General features: G+C 42.6%; 1 protein-coding gene across 1 annotated transcript in view; it reads left to right on the top strand.

The window, feature by feature from the left end:
- The window catches only part of FLT4 (fms related receptor tyrosine kinase 4), a 76,239-nt gene that overhangs the window by 12,243 nt on the left and 46,948 nt on the right, over window positions 1-17,048 (top strand). The window contains exons 3-7 of the mRNA XM_066613406.1: window positions 7,115-7,227; window positions 9,329-9,491; window positions 12,159-12,298; window positions 15,401-15,572; window positions 16,137-16,254. Coding sequence (XP_066469503.1) covers window positions 7,115-7,227; window positions 9,329-9,491; window positions 12,159-12,298; window positions 15,401-15,572; window positions 16,137-16,254 — 706 coding nt within the window. The remainder of the gene's footprint in view (window positions 1-7,114; window positions 7,228-9,328; window positions 9,492-12,158; window positions 12,299-15,400; window positions 15,573-16,136; window positions 16,255-17,048) is intronic.

Here is a 17,048-nt window from a genome sequence, read left to right as displayed (position 1 = left end):
GCCTGCACTGTCACTTACCTCCTCACTTCAGAGCTTGTGCAGAACTCTCAGCTGACATGTAAGAGGAGATTCTGGCTGCAGTGAGGACAGGGCAGTTCCACTGTTCTGCCAGCATGACCTGGTCAAGAAGTGGCTAAACGGCATTAATGCAATAGCTGATGTTGTCGCCCTGTAAATTCACTATTGTAAAAGAACACTTTGGCATCAGTCAGCTGTAATATTATAGGATTGACCTGGTGAGCTGCAAGCTTGGCTGAACCCTATACTAGTCTGACACAAAGGGAGCGGACCAAATAAGAGCTTAAAAATGTCCCAAGAGGTACAACCATGCCCTTCACTCCTCCAGCCTATATGGAAATGCCTCTGGCACATGTAACAGTGGGTGAGATGCCAAGATCATCCTTCTCCATCCATTTTTGGCCTTTGCACTTGCACACTTGCAAAGAAAAATGATGGCTTTCTTATGTCTCACACCCCATACATGGCATCCCTGCAGCAGCACTTTTACAGTGTATTATGCTTACTTCCACCTAGTAGCTTCATTACATAAGAAGAGCCTTGCTGGATCAGGCCAAAGGCCCATCTAGTCCAGCTTCCTTTATCACACAGTGGCCCAAGTTCCTCTGGGAGCTTGCAAGGCAATAAGATACCTGTGTTCTGTTGCCACTCCCTTGCATCTGGCATTCAGAGGTAAAATGCAGAGGTTGCATACAGTCATCAAGGCTTGTGATGAATTTTTTCCTTTATAAATCTGTCCAACCCCCTTTTAAAGACATCTAAGCCAACTGCCATCACAACATCTTTTGACAAGGAGTTTCACATACTAATTACGCAGTCGATAAAGAAATATTTCCTTGTGTCTGTTCAAAGTCTCCCACCACTCAGTTTTGGTGGCCGTCCCCTGGTTCTGGTGTTGTGTGAGAGGGAAAAGAATTTTATATGTCTCAATCATATAGGCACCTCTCAGGTGCCTTTTTCTAGACCAGGGGTCTCCAAACATTTTGGCCAGCGGGCTGCATCAAATATCTGGCATGGTGTGGAGGGCCGGAAAAAAATTTAAATATAAAATTTAAATAAATAAATTAGAGATGGAACTTAGATGAGTGAATAAATGAATGAATGGGCTCATTCATTCAACCTCTCTGGCCCTCAGAACACCCTCCAGACACAATCAGAGCACAGTTCTGGTCATGTTCAGTTGAGTGGGCCAGAGGCTTTCAGGGGACAACAGGTTGGCCGCAGGCCGGAGAGAGGCTTGCTGCGGGCTGCATCTGGCCCCTGGGCCAGGGTTTGGAGACCCCTGTTCTAGACTGAAGAGCTCCTAACGCTGTAGCCTTTCCTCATAAGGAAGTACCCCAGCCCAGTAATCATTTTGGTCACTCTCTTCTGCACCTTTGCCACTTTCACTATGTCTTTTTGAGATGTGGCAACTGCAACTGGATGCGTACTCCAGATGTGGCCTTACCAGTAATTTGTACAATGGCATAATAATATTGGTTATTTTATTCTCAATCACTTTTTAAATCTCAAGCATGGAATTGGCTTTCTGCACAGCCTCTGTACACTGGTTCAGCATTTTTATTGAGCTGTCCACCACTATCCTAAGATCTCTCTCCTGCTGTGCAACAAACAACTCGGAAGCAATCAGTGTATATGTGAAATTTTGATTTCTTGCCCCAGTCGTAAGCACACCTCCCTCCCCACAAACATGCCTCCACTAGCAAGGACTTGTACTTACCTCTTTGGAGAGGATAGCAGCAAACAGGTTGTTGCTGTTTAAGGGGAAATGGCAATTGCTTTTGAGTTATGTGTGTATCAGTGTACTGTAGTGCATGGAGTTTGGATATTTCAAATCCAGTCTAAATATAATATGGGCAATTAATAGTGAGACCCTGCAGATTGCCAACTGAGCAACTGTTGCTGGTATTTTAAAATAAATCATTCTCCGATAACAAACTCAAAATAACAATAGCCTGAGGCATTAGAAGTTTGGCAGGAATTTCCCCTTGTGCATGTTAGTTCTCTCTTAATCTAATCTGTTCTTGGTCTTTGCTATGAACATCTGTGGCTGCTCTTCAAATACATCCTAGAGGAATATTTATATAAAAAACATAGAGATGGAATAAAATCCAAAACCTCTAGTCAGGAGCACTTAGCAAAAAAGAAGCTGATGTACAACACTGCCTATGAAAATATGTTTCAGACATGACCCTGTGTGCTGCAGTCTTAGAGAACTGCTGAAATCAGTTTGCTCTCCAAACCTCTAGAACTGCTTTGCTGTTTGTGGGCATAAAGAGTTTCTAGAGAAGAATTGTAGGGTGAAGATCTGCAGAAGAACTAGGGATATAGAATGTCCAATTTATTTCCAATCTCTGTCACGGTGTATCTTGTACGAGTGTCACTGTTTCCCTTGCCTTGTTTACTGGCATTTTCTCACTTCACATAGTTGTGTGCATGAGTTTGTCAGCTGAGTATGAAGTGCTTGGCTTACAGTACAATATTGGCTAGATTGGATGGACACATGAACAGACAGATCAGCCAAAAGTCCTTCCACACTTTCAATCAATCTTTCGCCCTTAAGTGGCACAGTATCACCCAGCGTTCCTATCACAGGTTGTAGCATCACAGAACCAGATCATGATCTAGTTGAACCAGCATATGTCTTGCATTCAGGCTTAGCCTTGGGTGAGGTATTTTTAATGGGCTCTTCTCTTTACAAAGTTGGAAGTGTGGTGAGGGAAACTGCTGGTTTTTGGTAGAGGAAATTACTTTGGGAAGGTTTCTATTCAGACCCCAGCTCTGTTTGCAGCTTGAGACCTTGAACCAGTCACTTGTCTCACCTTCTGTAAAATTGGTGTTGCAGTACGAAAATGTGGGATCAAGGGGAAAGGCTTGATATTTGGCCCTTGACTTCACAACGGTCTTATGCTACATTTGTAATCTTGAATGGATCACACTTGTCTCCATTTAGTCCAGCATTTTTCTTTCAACAGGGGCCAGCCAAATGTCTCTGGGAAGCTTATGAGCAGGGAATGCAGCATCTGATATTCATGCTGCCTCCGACTATAGAAGTTTCATTTAGCTATCATGAGTTATAGAAGGGGCTTCTATGGGAAACAGGTACTGTGTGTATTGCCACGTCATTTAATTTTATACCTGATATAGATACCCTGTGATTGTAGCTGTGATTTTTATGGACCCCATAAAGTCAAAACAAGTGTTGGGAACTCAAGTCAGGTGACTCGGACTCGAGTCACAAAACTGCATGTTTTCTGTGACTCGGCAACTCGTGAGTCGCACTTGTAGAAAACTGAAAAAGACTTGACTCAGGGTCCCCCTGACTTGGCACTTATCCCCACATGTGCTTATTTGAGTCTACATGTGTCTGGGGGGGGCTTGCTTACTGTTTTCACCACATAGAAAACCTTGTTAGGTCATCATTCCAATGGCAAGCAGCAGAGTCCCAGCTGGGAGGCAGAAAAGGGTTAATGTTTGCAGTGAATGGGGGGAGGTGGGACTGGGCTCTCTTTTCCGTCTCTGATAGAAGGAAGGAATGGATGAACATTGGACAGAGGTTGGGCATTTGGATATTTTTCTTGGCTGAGGGAGAGCAGGAGGAGGAGCCCAAGGGGTTTCTTGCCAGAAGCCGAGGGAGGTGAGAGAAAACTCTTTTGCCCGATTCTGCTTTCCAATTACTTGGCAGCTTCTTGACTCTTTTGTTACTTGTGGGAGAGGAACCCTCATTGAATGACCACCTCCAGTGGGACGACTTCTGAATAGGGCTGCCAAGGATCAGGTCATCCTGGTAAGCCTCCCAGCTACTGCTTGTGACCCTCCGCCTCCCTCTTGCTGCTTCTGTCCTGGCTCTCTCGCCGTCCCTCCCACCCCTCTTGCCCTCTTTACAGATGGGCAGGGACAGCAGGGGAGTGAGTGAAGAGAGCTCCGACACACACATACAGCAGCCCCATTTTTTCCACAGCTAGCTTTTTAAGGGGGGGGGGAGACGATGACTTGACTTAAGTCCATTAGAATCACCAAAGGGTGACTTGGAGACTCAGAAAGTGCCCCCGTTAGGACTCTTTTTCGAGTAGAGTTGTGGGGGGCAGTGACTCTGTGACTCAACTTGTGTGAGGCCTCGCTGGGTTTTTCCAACACTGGTAAACACTTTGAGATCATAGGGAGTTTGAAGACAGACAGAGTTTGAGGCAGAGGCCTTAGGAAGTTTCTGTTTAGAATTCTTTTCTTGTCATTATATTTGGTCATTGTGGGTTGAAATGATTTGTTATATGTTTTGAAATTGCCAAATAAAGAATAAAGATGTGACAGATGAGTCGCGCAATCCTCTATGTGCTCATTTGGAAGTAAGTCCCATTCTGTTCAATGGGGAACGGGAACATGGAGTATAGGATAGCAGTCTGTCTCTTCAACTTTTAAAAGAAGGTTTTAGCCTTTTTTTAGCAGTGCATTTATTGTTCTTTTGAATTTGGGCAGGTAAGCATTTATTTGTTTCTGCTGTACTAAGATTAAGAACTGCCATATCAATTGATTTGTTTGGCTCAGACTTGGCTGTAGTTAGAAATTAAATGAAGCAAATATAAAAAATAATCAACAGTAGTTGAAATATCCTTTGGTATTATGATGTTTATTTCTTATTCTAAAATTCTCTGTTGCTAGGTTATCTGTTCTAAATATGCTGGAGGAAGAAACATAAAACGTATCTTGGACACTGCTGGGAAAATGGTTTGGCCATAATGACAAGGAACTTGTGCTAACAAACAATAATGAGCAACAATATAGATTTGGCTGTAGATGCAAACTGACAAAACAGAGATGAAAGGCAGAATAATTTCCTGAGTCATGTCATTACTAGCCCACAGTTTAGGGTACCAGAACTGCTGAGTCATGATGCTGTGTGATTTAAAAGAAGACATAATTTCCCATAAGAACATAAGAAGAACCCCACTGAATCAGGCCAAAAGCTCATTTGTACAGCTTCCTGTAGCTCACAGTGGCCCACCAAATGCCCCAGGGAGCACACAAGACAGCAAGACACAAGACATGCTAAAGAAATTAGCATTGCTTATTATTCAGATTTGTGTGTGCGTGCGTGCATGTATTTTAAAATTTTATAGGCTGTCTTTCTACCGTAGTTGGCAGAATTGCCATTCAGGTGCATTTGGCATTCAGGTCCTTTTAACAAAGTATCAGAATGGTGTCAATATAACAAAATAGATAAAATCCAAGAGGATGCTGTTAAACATCAATAATAAAACAATAATGTTTTTGTTCCATATGGCGTGTGGGTGATGAGTTGATATCTGCCCCCTATTCCTCTGTAATAATGTTTTGGTTTAAACAGTTGATCCGTCCAGTGGTTTCACTGTTCTTATTAATGATCTTATTTATTGTTTTATATATTGTATATTTTACGGCCACTTTGGGTGCCCTCTGGGAAGAAAGACAGATTACAAATCCGATAAATAAATAAATAATTTTAGAGTGGAAATTGTAAACTGCCTTGGGAATTTGCTTTGGCATAGGAAAGACAGGATATAAATCTTTTAAATAAACAAAAGCAGCCATTAACTATGTAGTAGCCAATGGACCAGTGGCATACAAAGGGCAAGGTGGGGGGCGGTCAAGGTGGGGGGTGTCAAATATATCTGGTATGTCAAATGTGTCACTGAGAGGCCAGCAGACCTGGCCTCCTCTGGGGATCTTGAGGCAGAGGCCAGGTCTACCCTTCTCTTTGATAGGCCTCCCCTGGGGAATCTTAAGATAGAGTCTAGCCAGTAAAATTCTTTGAGCATAGCTGTGCTATATTTATTCTGACCAGTGCATGTCAAAGGTTTGGCCATCATACTCTGTAGCTTCTAAAGGCAAGATAATCCCATAGATAACACATGACAGTAACCAAGCCTGAATTTCATTAAAGCATGGATAACTGCGCCACATCAACCCTTCTCAGGAAGGGATACATGTGGCATACCAATTGGAGTTGGAAATAGGGACTTAGAGCTAGGGATGGCCAATTGAGCATTCAGCAGCAGGACTGAGAAACATCTCCAAGTTCCAACCCTGATAAGGAAAGGAGAGTGCAGTGCAACCCCATTCACTACTACTGGTTGAATACCACCTCCATGGCCTGCTCCACCCACCAATAGAACCTCCATCTGGAAGCAATTCAGCTTGAGTTTTTTAAAGTTCATCTATTCCATTACTGACTCCAGGGATAGTTAACATATTTGCATCCTGTCCTTTCACCAGCCGGTTTAGGAGTGTGCATGAGGTTGTTCTATTTTATCTTTACAACAACCTTATGGGATAATTTAAGCTGAGATATTATTCTAGATATTAAGTTTTCCCTTTTCAAGTCAAATTGTCTGTTATAACAAATTATGTTATTATTTGAGCTGATGGAGGAAGAGTGTTACAACAAACCAGAATAAAATATTGTACTTAAAATTAAGCAAGTAGGGACATGCCCAAAGGAAATAAAATAGTTTATTTTGATCCAGAGCACAGACCTGCTGGCTGGGTTAATTGAAGCATGGGCAGTTGACCACCATGTTTGGGTAAACATTCCCTTTGCTTTCTGAATGTTCTTTGGTTGTGAAATGCGAAACAAATATACTGGAGATGAGAACCTAAAAGTTAGCTGACGCGCCAAACTAGATGAGACGTGGGAACTCCATGGCATGCTTGGAGTTCACAATGTATTGTTTCATTTTCAAAAAGAAGCTGGGAGGAGCTGACTTGTTTTTAACCCTTGTTAAGGGTTAAAAGAGCTGACTTGTTTTTAACCCTTCCACTTATGTCATGGTCCAGATCCAAATTCTGCCAAATCCAAAAGCTGGAATCTACCATAGAAGCCTCATTTTTTGAAGCCAGCAGCTCAACATTGCATCTAGTTTGGCTCATGGGGTTGATCAGTGTACATTTTCCATCTTCTCCATATTAGCACCAGGTTCAGTATGACTGTATTTCAAAATTTTAGCTGTTAAAAACAAGTTCTAGGTGCATAAAATAATCACATTTTCTTTGTTTTCTCTATTTTCTCCATGATTCTGCTGTTTTTTCTTTTTTGCTCTTCCTCCACTTCTTTCATTCTCAGACTTTGAACAGCCATTTTTCAATAAACCAGAAACTCTTCTTATCTACAAGAAGGAGACTATCTGTGTCCCATGCCTGGTATCCATTCCAGACCTTAACATCACTTTGCTCTCGGTAAGGAATCTTGCTGCAGAATGAGTCAGAACTCTGCCTTGTTTCACTTTTACCAATCTGATGAACAGAGAAAAACCCCTGGAGGATGGGAGTTAAACAGAAAAGTAAAACTGCTGTCCTTGAAAATCATTAGTGATGTTTCCCAGTCACATTTGACTGGTTTCTTCATCTTGGTGTCTGTTCTTTTGTTGCAATCTTCAGATTCCCTGTGGGCTACTTAACAAAGTGAATGATCTTACTACTACTACTATACTAAAGTTTATTTGGGGGGGGGGGGGAAATGGGAGTCTTAGAGCTCAATCTTAGCTGCTTGTTTTGCCACTGCAAGTCCCTTGTGCCAGCCCAGGTGTGTTGCAAACGTGCCATAAAGCATGTTTGCTCCTCCTTGTTAGTCAGCTGGGCTGGCACAAGGATGTGTGCTGGCCTGCAGAGGCCAGATTTGGCCTCCAGTCCAACACAGACATGTAAGGTAGCACCAGCTTCTCTAGTCTGGCAGGGGGGTTTGGGGAGGGCAGGTGGAGGGCAGAATGGAGATATCCTGGGGGGAGAGGGTGGGTCAGTGGGCAGACCAGCCTGAGGAGGAGATGGGACCACCAGCCTGCCCAGGGAGGGGGTGGCACTGATCTGAGTAACCTCATAGGGCTGACTGGGGCATTGCTCGGGATAAGGGGGCAAGTTCTCTTACTCTGAGTTGCGCCCTATCTGGCACCTAACCTGTGCTGGATACAGAGCAGGCTAGTCGGCCTGCCAGTTCCAGTGCAGGTTAGGATTGTGCTATTAGTGAGCTAGTGGGAAATTGTTCACATATTCCGTTTTGTAGGGCTTCTCTAGAATTGGCACATCTGGAGCAACCTGGGTAATGATCACTACCATAACTGCTTCAATTTTTGGAAGTTACACTGCCTTTGTGCAGGCTGTAAAGGCCTTTCTTATGTTACACAAAGGCAAACCCAGTTTACTACTAAGTGTATAACCAATCATGGCTTTCTAATTGGGTGTATGATATACAAATACTGTTGACCATGCTCATGCTTTACATGTTTAGGTATACACACAAACATTTTAGTTATACATCTGAAAAATATAATGTGTGCAGTAGCCCTTTACATGGAACACAATCTCTTAAGGGGCTTACCAGTCCTTAAAGATATTTGGAAACCAATCAGAACTGGTATCAGGTTGGCACAGAGGCCGCTGCTGCTTCTGGAGGCCACCTCTGTCATTATAACCCTCATGTGAAGGTGAGGGAACAATTTTCTCAATGCCTATCTGAATAGGAGGGGGCCCATGGGTCAGTGCCAGCAGCAGATTACTCTGAGCCCTAGGGCAAAGTCGTATACTAGGCCTCCCTTGGTACTTCTTGCTGGCTCCTTCAGCACATTGCTGAGGGTTTAGGGATCAACCTGGTCAGGAGTACGCTCTTACGACTATGGGCCTTCAGCCCGTAACAAACTTTACCATTGACATGGAGGGCAGTTTGCTGAGGGCCCCCTAAAGTTGGTCCTAGGATCAATGCATTGCTCCACTTGCTTCTGTCCGAAAAAAGGAAAGATTAACCTTGAAAAGCCAATGCCAGAATTACATCTAGCATCAGAATTACATCAGAATTTCTATGGTTGAGAAAAATGGTAGCCTGTGCAAAATGTAACCTCACTGCTTTCCTGGGAGAGGAATCCATTCCTTTTCCTCCTAGCTATATATGACCTCACCTTCATCTTCTTACCAGCAAAATTGTACAACCTGCTTTGACAGAGTAGGCACAATGTTATTTACCCTCAGCAGTTTTTCCTGCTTTCCAATTTGTGTCACAATCTTCTTCTCACTTGGAAACCATTTCAGAATCAAAGTGCTCACCTGAGAAAAACTTCATTTGGAAGAATGTTTAGATTTGTGTAGGGTGGTATCCATGGAAACAGCCACCAGAAGAAATAAACCATGGGAGCTTTATAGCATTATGCTTTCTATTAGTTTGTTTTATTCCTCAGATGTAAAACATTGTGTTAGAACCAACCCTGAGAATCCCTGAAAGAAATCAAGAATAGGCAGTAGCAATACTATGTGCATTTCTACAAAGAATTTACACAATTGTCTCTATTTCTAGACAACTTCAGCAATCTACCCAGATGGAAAGAGCATCCTCTGGGACAACAAAAGAGGAATGTTGGTTCCCACCCTGCTGGTCAAAGACTCCCTATTTGTTCAGTGTGAAACCTCAATTGACAGGAAGACCTTCAAATCCAGTTTCTTTCTTGTCCACATAGCAGGTGAACTTTGGAATTGAGCTAGCTAGTCAAACTGAAACTGTCCATGCAGTGTAAAAACTTTCTTCACACATGAGGTTAAAAGCGGCTTTCTAATGGCAATAAATGTGCTAGCAAGAGTCCTCATTTGCATTACAAATGTCTTTACTTCACTTTCTCTCCGCATTAGCAACAAATAGCATTTTCACAGAAAGTTTAAGGGCGCAATCCTAACTGGCAGTTATGCTGGTATAGGTGGCCCTGGAGGGTCGCAAATGTGCCATAAAGCACGTTTGTGCCTCTTTAGGCAGGAGCTGTGTCGGCACATTCAGGTGCACCGACGCACCCCGACATAAGCAGCAAAGGTAGGCGTGGGGGGTGTGGGGAGGGGACGGGAGGGGGTGTTACTGGATGGGGGAGGGGAGGGCGAGCATGGGGCGGGCGCGCGGGGAGCCAGGGGCAGGGCTAGGACCCAGCGGTTATGCCGGATCCCAACCCCTGTCCCCAGGGCGAGCGGAGTGCCTTCAAGCTGCTCCACTCTCCTCTGACTTGCACCACCTCCAGAGGTGGCGCCGGTCAGAGGAGACCCATAGGGGCGCACAGCCCTTACCCATGGGTAAGGGGAAGAGCTTCCCCTTGCCCATGGCTGAGCCGCTGCTCGCTGCAATCCCACGTTGGATACAGCGCAAGCCTCCTGGCTTGCCTGCTCCAGCCTGAGTTAGGATTGCGCCCTAAATTGCTTTCTATTCACATATCCAGGTGTGCATCACTTAACCATAGGGATGTTAGCCTATTCCTGTTGATATGTAATTAGGTCATTAAGTGAACACTCAGCCCAATCAAATGCCTTTGTTGTGTAAACGAACGCTCCTTGCCAGACACTAGTTGGCTGCACAAGCCACTGGAGACCTATTGCCTCCTCTTTGCATTAAGAACCTCTGCTGTGTAAACAGATCCTCTGCTGCAGCCTATGGGAGACCTGACTGCCTCATTAAGAGCCTCTTTGTTGTGCTTTGTATATTCGGTCTGATATATATCTTCTTAGCATGGGAGAGGATTCTTGAGACTGTGGGTGTTATGTTTGCATTATAAAGAGGCTGAAGCAAGAGCTGCCTTAAGCCTCATATACAAAAACACTGTCAGACAGTAACAGAAACAGCAAGAGTGAGACTAAAGGGGACTAACAGCATAATCCTGTACATGTTTACTTAGCCTAAGCTGCATGTATGCTAAAGACAAAGATTGCCTGAAAGCTGCTTCCCTTCCCAAATTCATTTAGAAATATTGTCTTTTCTGTTTGACTATTTGTAGTTCATAATTTACGAAGCACATTTAAATTCTTGTTCACCTTCATAATTCTGAGATAGATAACATTTCTGCTTTACAGACCAGTAACTGAGACTAGCAAAGGGTATTCCCAGTGCAACCAAAACCAGTTGAAACTTAGAAGAAAAAACCGAAACTTTAGTCCCAATTCTCCCAGATTCTTGTTTTCCTTATTTAATTCAATGTATTTATTAAATGCTTACTTGTCCTAAGTGCTGCCCAATGCATAAGAACAGACAAATTTCTATAAGGTCGGCTTATATTTTCAAAGAAACAAACAAAAAAGAAATCACCAGAGGAAAAGAGAGTAATAGAAGAATGGGAAAAGAAGAAAAATATGCAAAGCACTGGCATTCCTGGAGGGGAGGTAAACACTAAGGGCCCAATCCTATTTAACTTTCCAGCACTGATGCAGCTGAAATGCAACCCTGAGGTAAGGGAGCAAATGTTTCCTTTCCTTAAGAAGGCCCCTATGACTCTCCCCACTTCAGGATGCAGCACATGCCCCACTGACACACTGCACCAGCACTGAAAAGTTGGATAGAATTGGGCCCCACCTGGCCGCTGGTGTGAAGCGACCCCACCTCCTCACCTTCAGAGCCAAACATGGCTGCAAAAGCCAGATGACTGAAGAGGCTTAATGTTTAACCCCCACCCCACCACCCCGGAATTTCAGTGATGCAATCCAAGCAGAATTAAAAGAAGTACAATTTTCATGTAATGATTTGTTCATAGAACAGAATGACTGCTGATTAAAGAAACCTAAGGGGGGGGGAAGTGTGTATTCTTAAAAGAGTTTAAGGCTGCAATCCTATGCACACTTACCTGAGAGTAAACATTTCTGAACACACCTCTGAACAAGGTCTTATTTCTGAGTAGTGAATAGGATTGCGCTGTAAAAGAGAACTTTTTAATGAGAATCAAAAGAAAAGGATTGGAGCTGTAAGAAGATACTGAAAATTCAATTTTGGTACACTCCAAATCTTTGGAACTATTTCTTATTGAGCTCAGCTTCCTTGTTTTTCATAAAGAAAAATGTCATATATTCACAAAGAACAAACAAACTTCTCTTTAAAGAGCAAATAAACTTTAGATCATAGCTCTTCCCAACTGTTCCTTTAAGAACCAACACCATTACTCCATCCTGGAAAAGGACCATCATATCCTACAGAATGATAACACAAACAGCTGCTATAGAATTAAGCAAATCTAAGAAAGAGAGCAATTGAGGTCATTGAAACACTGTCAGTCAGATGTCCATTGTTTACAGTTCTGCACAATGGGAGCAAAAATTCTGTTTTCCCTGTAAAACGTCTGAATTGTGTTTGCTTAAGTTGTTTTCTTCTTTGCTACGTTTCACATCAGGGAGTGAACTTTATGACATCCAGTTGTTTCCAAGGAGGGCCATGGAGTTACTCGTGGGAGAAAAACTAGTTCTTAACTGTACAGTATGGGCAGAGTTTAATTCTGGAGTTGACTTCCATTGGGATTACCCTGCAAAACAGGTACAAAATGAGGTTTTTTTCTCAACTGTTCCTTTCTAATTTCTACTGATAGTTTGTGCAGACACATTTTATTCATGAAGCAGAGGGAAAAATCTAAAATATAAATGTATGCATTCATTCAATTTATACCCTGTGTTCCCCTCAAGTGGGCACCCAAAGTGGCTAAATTCATACATACATTCATGTATATTTGACAAATCTAATTTATAGTAATATAAATAATGTTTTCCAAAGCAGAAGCTAGTCCAATCAAGCTATTGGGCATAGCATAGAAAATTCCCTATGTCCTTCACTATACTTCATTTCATTTTGTTATATTTAAATAAAATCACAATAGCAGTGCAACATGCTACTAACATGTCCTTAATGCAATCATAATTCATTTCAATAGCACTTCCCAAACAATTAATCAAAATGTGGTAGTAGAGTTGGCCCTCCTTATCCGCAGACTTGGCACCTGCAGATTCGAGTATCCACAGATTCTGAGCCTACGCTGGAGGGCTTCGAGGTCCTCCCCAGATGCAACCAGAAGTGTCCTAGAACAGATCCCCTGTGGATACCGAGGGCCTACAGTAATAGCAGAGAACAAAACTTAAATGCAACATTTTAAAATATGCAAATAGGAATCTGAAATTGATGGAGAGTATCTTGCTTGGGGCTAAAAAATTACCCCTTAACTGCACTTTGGGAGGGTTATAGCAAGAGTTATAGCCAGGCAGGACAGATTTACCCCTGGAAGTACTTTATCTACTTTTGGAAAGAAGGTTTGCAATGGCAAGGGCTAGATAGTGAAAGTTACCAATTCCTAGCATACTTAGAGTGCCTTAGTGGCTGAGACCCAAGACAACAAGTTTTGCTCTGTTGGTCTTATTATTTATAGTACTTGTAAACTGCTTTTCAGGCCTCTCAAAGCTGTTCACATAAAGTTTTAAAAGCAACAGTCAAACTATTAAAAGTTCAGTATAATAAAAAAGGGCAGCTGAACACCCAGATAATGCCAATCAGAAATGGATGGAAAATGGCAATGAATAAATAGAACAGAGGCAAATCCTCTTATCTTTAGTCACATGCAGTCCATTGGCCTCAGGTAAGGGATAACAGTTGTTGAGTGGTAAGATGTGGCAAGAATAATAATTTTTGCTTCTGACTTGCATGTGAATGAAGATATGCCCATAGAATTTGAACTCAACAGTTCTCTTTCATGTCCATTTTGTGACTTCCTTGCAGGGTCAGACTGAGCTATTCTTTTCATGGTGCTCCCCTTCAGCCAAGTCCTCAATATATTCTTCTCTTCCCCTACCCCTGCCATAGTGCAGGATGGTTCCTCCATAGTCCTGGGTGGCAGTTGGGAGGGAGTCACCCCTAAAAGTAGTGGGAGCCAAGAACACTGGCTCTTTACTAAACAAACAAACAAAACCTGTTTTTAAAAACATTATTAATTACTCCTGTGCCACATAACCCAGGCTCTATTGGTTTTCATAGGTGTCCTTAAGTTGCACTCTAGTTTACTTCCATCAGTTTATGTGAGAAGCCTGGTAGTATATACTTTGTGCCAGAATGCCTATGATGTAAGAGCTCCATTATTAGAACTTCCAGTCATTTTTCTCTTTCTCAAAAACTACTTGAGAATTGAATCTGGATTGGCCAGAAATAGGGATCCAACATTGCCTGACATAAATCTTCTCTCCTTCAAGTTGCTATTAACTGTAAAGGGGAACACTTGCAGGCACAGTTTTGTGAAGTTCACCCAGTCTCAGTTTGAGGGAGACATGGAGAGTAGTAAGTCTCAGTATAACCTATGTTCAACCTCAATCTGACCAGAAAGCACCCAGAAGCATATTTCTAGGAAGGCGGTCTCTTCATTTCTGGTGAATCTGCAGCAATGTGTATTTTGTTCAAAGTCCTACCTTGTTGGCAATGACCAGGTGTGAGGCTGAAGTTCTACCAGAAAATGACCTTGTAAGAAGGAGCAGACTTCTAACAGGCACTCAGGGTGATGGATAGGTCTCCCTCTTCTGGGTCACTATGGGTGCTTTCTTCTCTCCTGTTGGCTCACCTCTGCTCCTCTGTATCTCTCCTTTTGCTTCCTGACTTCACCTCTTATATGTGAGCTCTTGGTATGTGGCAGTACTAGAACCTCACTCTCCCAGTTTTGCAGCACCACAAACATGCACACGCAATATTTTTCTGAACATGCACTAATAGGTTCTAAAAGGAACTGGGATCTGTTTTTTCCCTCCCTTTGTTTTGTTTTGTTTTGTTTTTATGGTGGGGCAGTGTTCTCTGTGCCCTGAAGGGAACCAAGGAACTCTAGTTTAGTTCTCACTGAGATGTTAAACCTGCGTACGGGCTGAACTGCTCAGACTTCATGTGGAAGCACTGGCATCAATAAATGTTCCTCTATACCAGTGATTCCCAACCTGGGATATGTGTACCCTCAGGGGTACTTGCTAGGACCTTTAGGGGTACTTAAAAAAAGAATTGAATAATGGCAGGAAAAGGCAGGTCTGATTTAGAATGCCTTGTGAGGCTGGAATTAGAATGCCTTGCAGGGCTAATATGAGGGGTACGATGTATAGAAATTGATTGCCAAGTGAAAAAATGTTGGGAACCACTGCTCTGTACAATCAAATTACTGCATTGAAAACTAGTACATCAGAGAGAAGGGTTCTGACCTAGTCTTCTCTATGACATGCTAATTTTCTATGTAGAGGGAATTATTTTGGATGAAGGGCCATGTATTCATGCAAGGTGCTTCCACCTGTAGTCTGAAGTGGTTCAACCCAGATACAGGTTTACAGCCTTAGTGAGAACTAGATCATTCTAGTTTCTAGATCATTCTAGATCTAGAATCTAGTTTCTAGATTCTAGATCTAGTTCATTCTAGTTTCTAGATCATTCTAGATCTAGAATCTAGTTTCTAGATTCTAGATCTAGTTCATTCTAGCTTCTAGATCATTCTAGATCTAGAATCTAGTTTCTAGATCATTCTAGATCATTAATTTTTTCAAAAGAAAGACTGAATGCTTGCTTCTGCTTGGGGAAAAACTTCCTTCTAGTTTTATTTCTCCTGATATCTGTTGCTTATATGACCTTCTGCAGATAGACCGGGAAGTCACAGAACTGGCTGAGAGGCGCTCCCAGCAGACACACACTGAACTCTCCAGCATCCTGATAATCCAAAATGTGAGCCAGCAAGACCTAGGAAAATATACATGCAAAGCTAGCAATGGGGAGCAGAACCTTGAGGAGACCATAGATGTCATCATACATGGTAAAAACCATTAATTTCAGCTTAGAGAAACTTTTAGGTATCTTTAATGAATTAACACTGTAGAAAGCAATTTTAAAGGCAGCTGATCATGTGAAGCAAAGAAGATCAAATGATAAGAGATTTGTTGGGGAAAACAAGATTTGCAAGACAAAGGCTAGTAGTGGTGACCATGAAGACTACCCTTTTGTCCTCTACTCCCCCCCCCCATATGCATACATATGGGTGATACAATTTATCACCACTCTTTATCTTGTATACCACACTCTCTAGCAGTAAAGCTTGGCAGAGCTGGGATCTGATGTCCCTACCAGACAAATCTACAGATGTGACCCTGGAACATAATCTTGAATTAACAAATACAATCAAGTAGCCAAGTATTTGTATTGTTCCCTATATGGCATTAATAGGAACATCTTGCTTTTCTTTTCTGACATGCTTTTCTTATCTGAAAAGGGCATCCTTTGGTTATGTGCCTGAGTTTACAGTATCTCTGCTACTGCCTCAAGAAACTCTTTAACATCTTGTCTGTTTAACATGTTGTCTGTTCCTCCACCCTGTTTACAGGGAAGCCCTTCATCAATGTGGACTGGAAAAAGGGCCCAGTGATCGAAGCAACAGCAGGAGATGACCTTGTGAAGCTGCCTGTGAAAGTTGCTGCCTACCCTCAACCAGAGTTCCAGTGGTAACACACTTCTTTTAACACAGAGACTTAGCAGACTTTTGGTGCTGTCATTTGAAGAGTGGGAGAAAATGGTGGGGAAAGGCCAGTTTTTGCCGAGGAGGATTTTGCTAGGGTCTGTTCCCAGAGAAAACACCCCACCCTCCCACAGTGTGAGGCATTGACTTTGGAGGTCTGTTTGGAAATTACTGTATAGCAATTTCTGTTGACTGCTGTGATCCCAAACCTCCCCTCCTTAGCCAGCTTCCTATGCTGTGGAGAAATAAGCCATTCTATTCACCAGAGACATAAAAATCCTTTTCAGCTTTTTTAAATTCACATTTCTGGCAGACATTAGAGATGGGGGAAACAATCTCACTCATAATTAGCTTTGTTGCCAAACAGACACATGCATACATGATCCACCCATTCACAGGCACAGTCTCATGTCCCCAATGGCTGCATAACACCTGTTACACTTAGAGCACACTGACGTCCTTCTGACCAAAAGAAAGTTGTGGAATCCAGTACATAAGAAACAAGAGTTGTGGTCTGGGCTTGCACCTCTGTACTGGCTAGAAAGGATGATAGTTAAGTTCCCATGGGTGTCATATGGACTGATCTCATTCTGATCAGCTAACCACAGTTACAGTAAAATGGACAGCAAAGTCAGGGAGATGGATTCTACCTTACTTCAATGTGTATGGGTGTTTGCTGCATATAAAGTAACCACCAATATAAGCCTTTCAGCCTAGTTTCATGCTCACACAAAGGGCAATGGATTGCCAAAGATGGCTGTTGTAAAATATATCCTGAGG

The sequence above is a fragment of the Tiliqua scincoides genome, chromosome 2 (assembly GCF_035046505.1).
Source record: "Tiliqua scincoides isolate rTilSci1 chromosome 2, rTilSci1.hap2, whole genome shotgun sequence".
Classification (NCBI taxonomy): Eukaryota; Metazoa; Chordata; class Lepidosauria; order Squamata; family Scincidae; genus Tiliqua; species Tiliqua scincoides.
The sequence above is the reverse complement of the archived record's forward strand: the minus strand, read 5'-3'. Positions and strand labels throughout refer to the sequence as shown.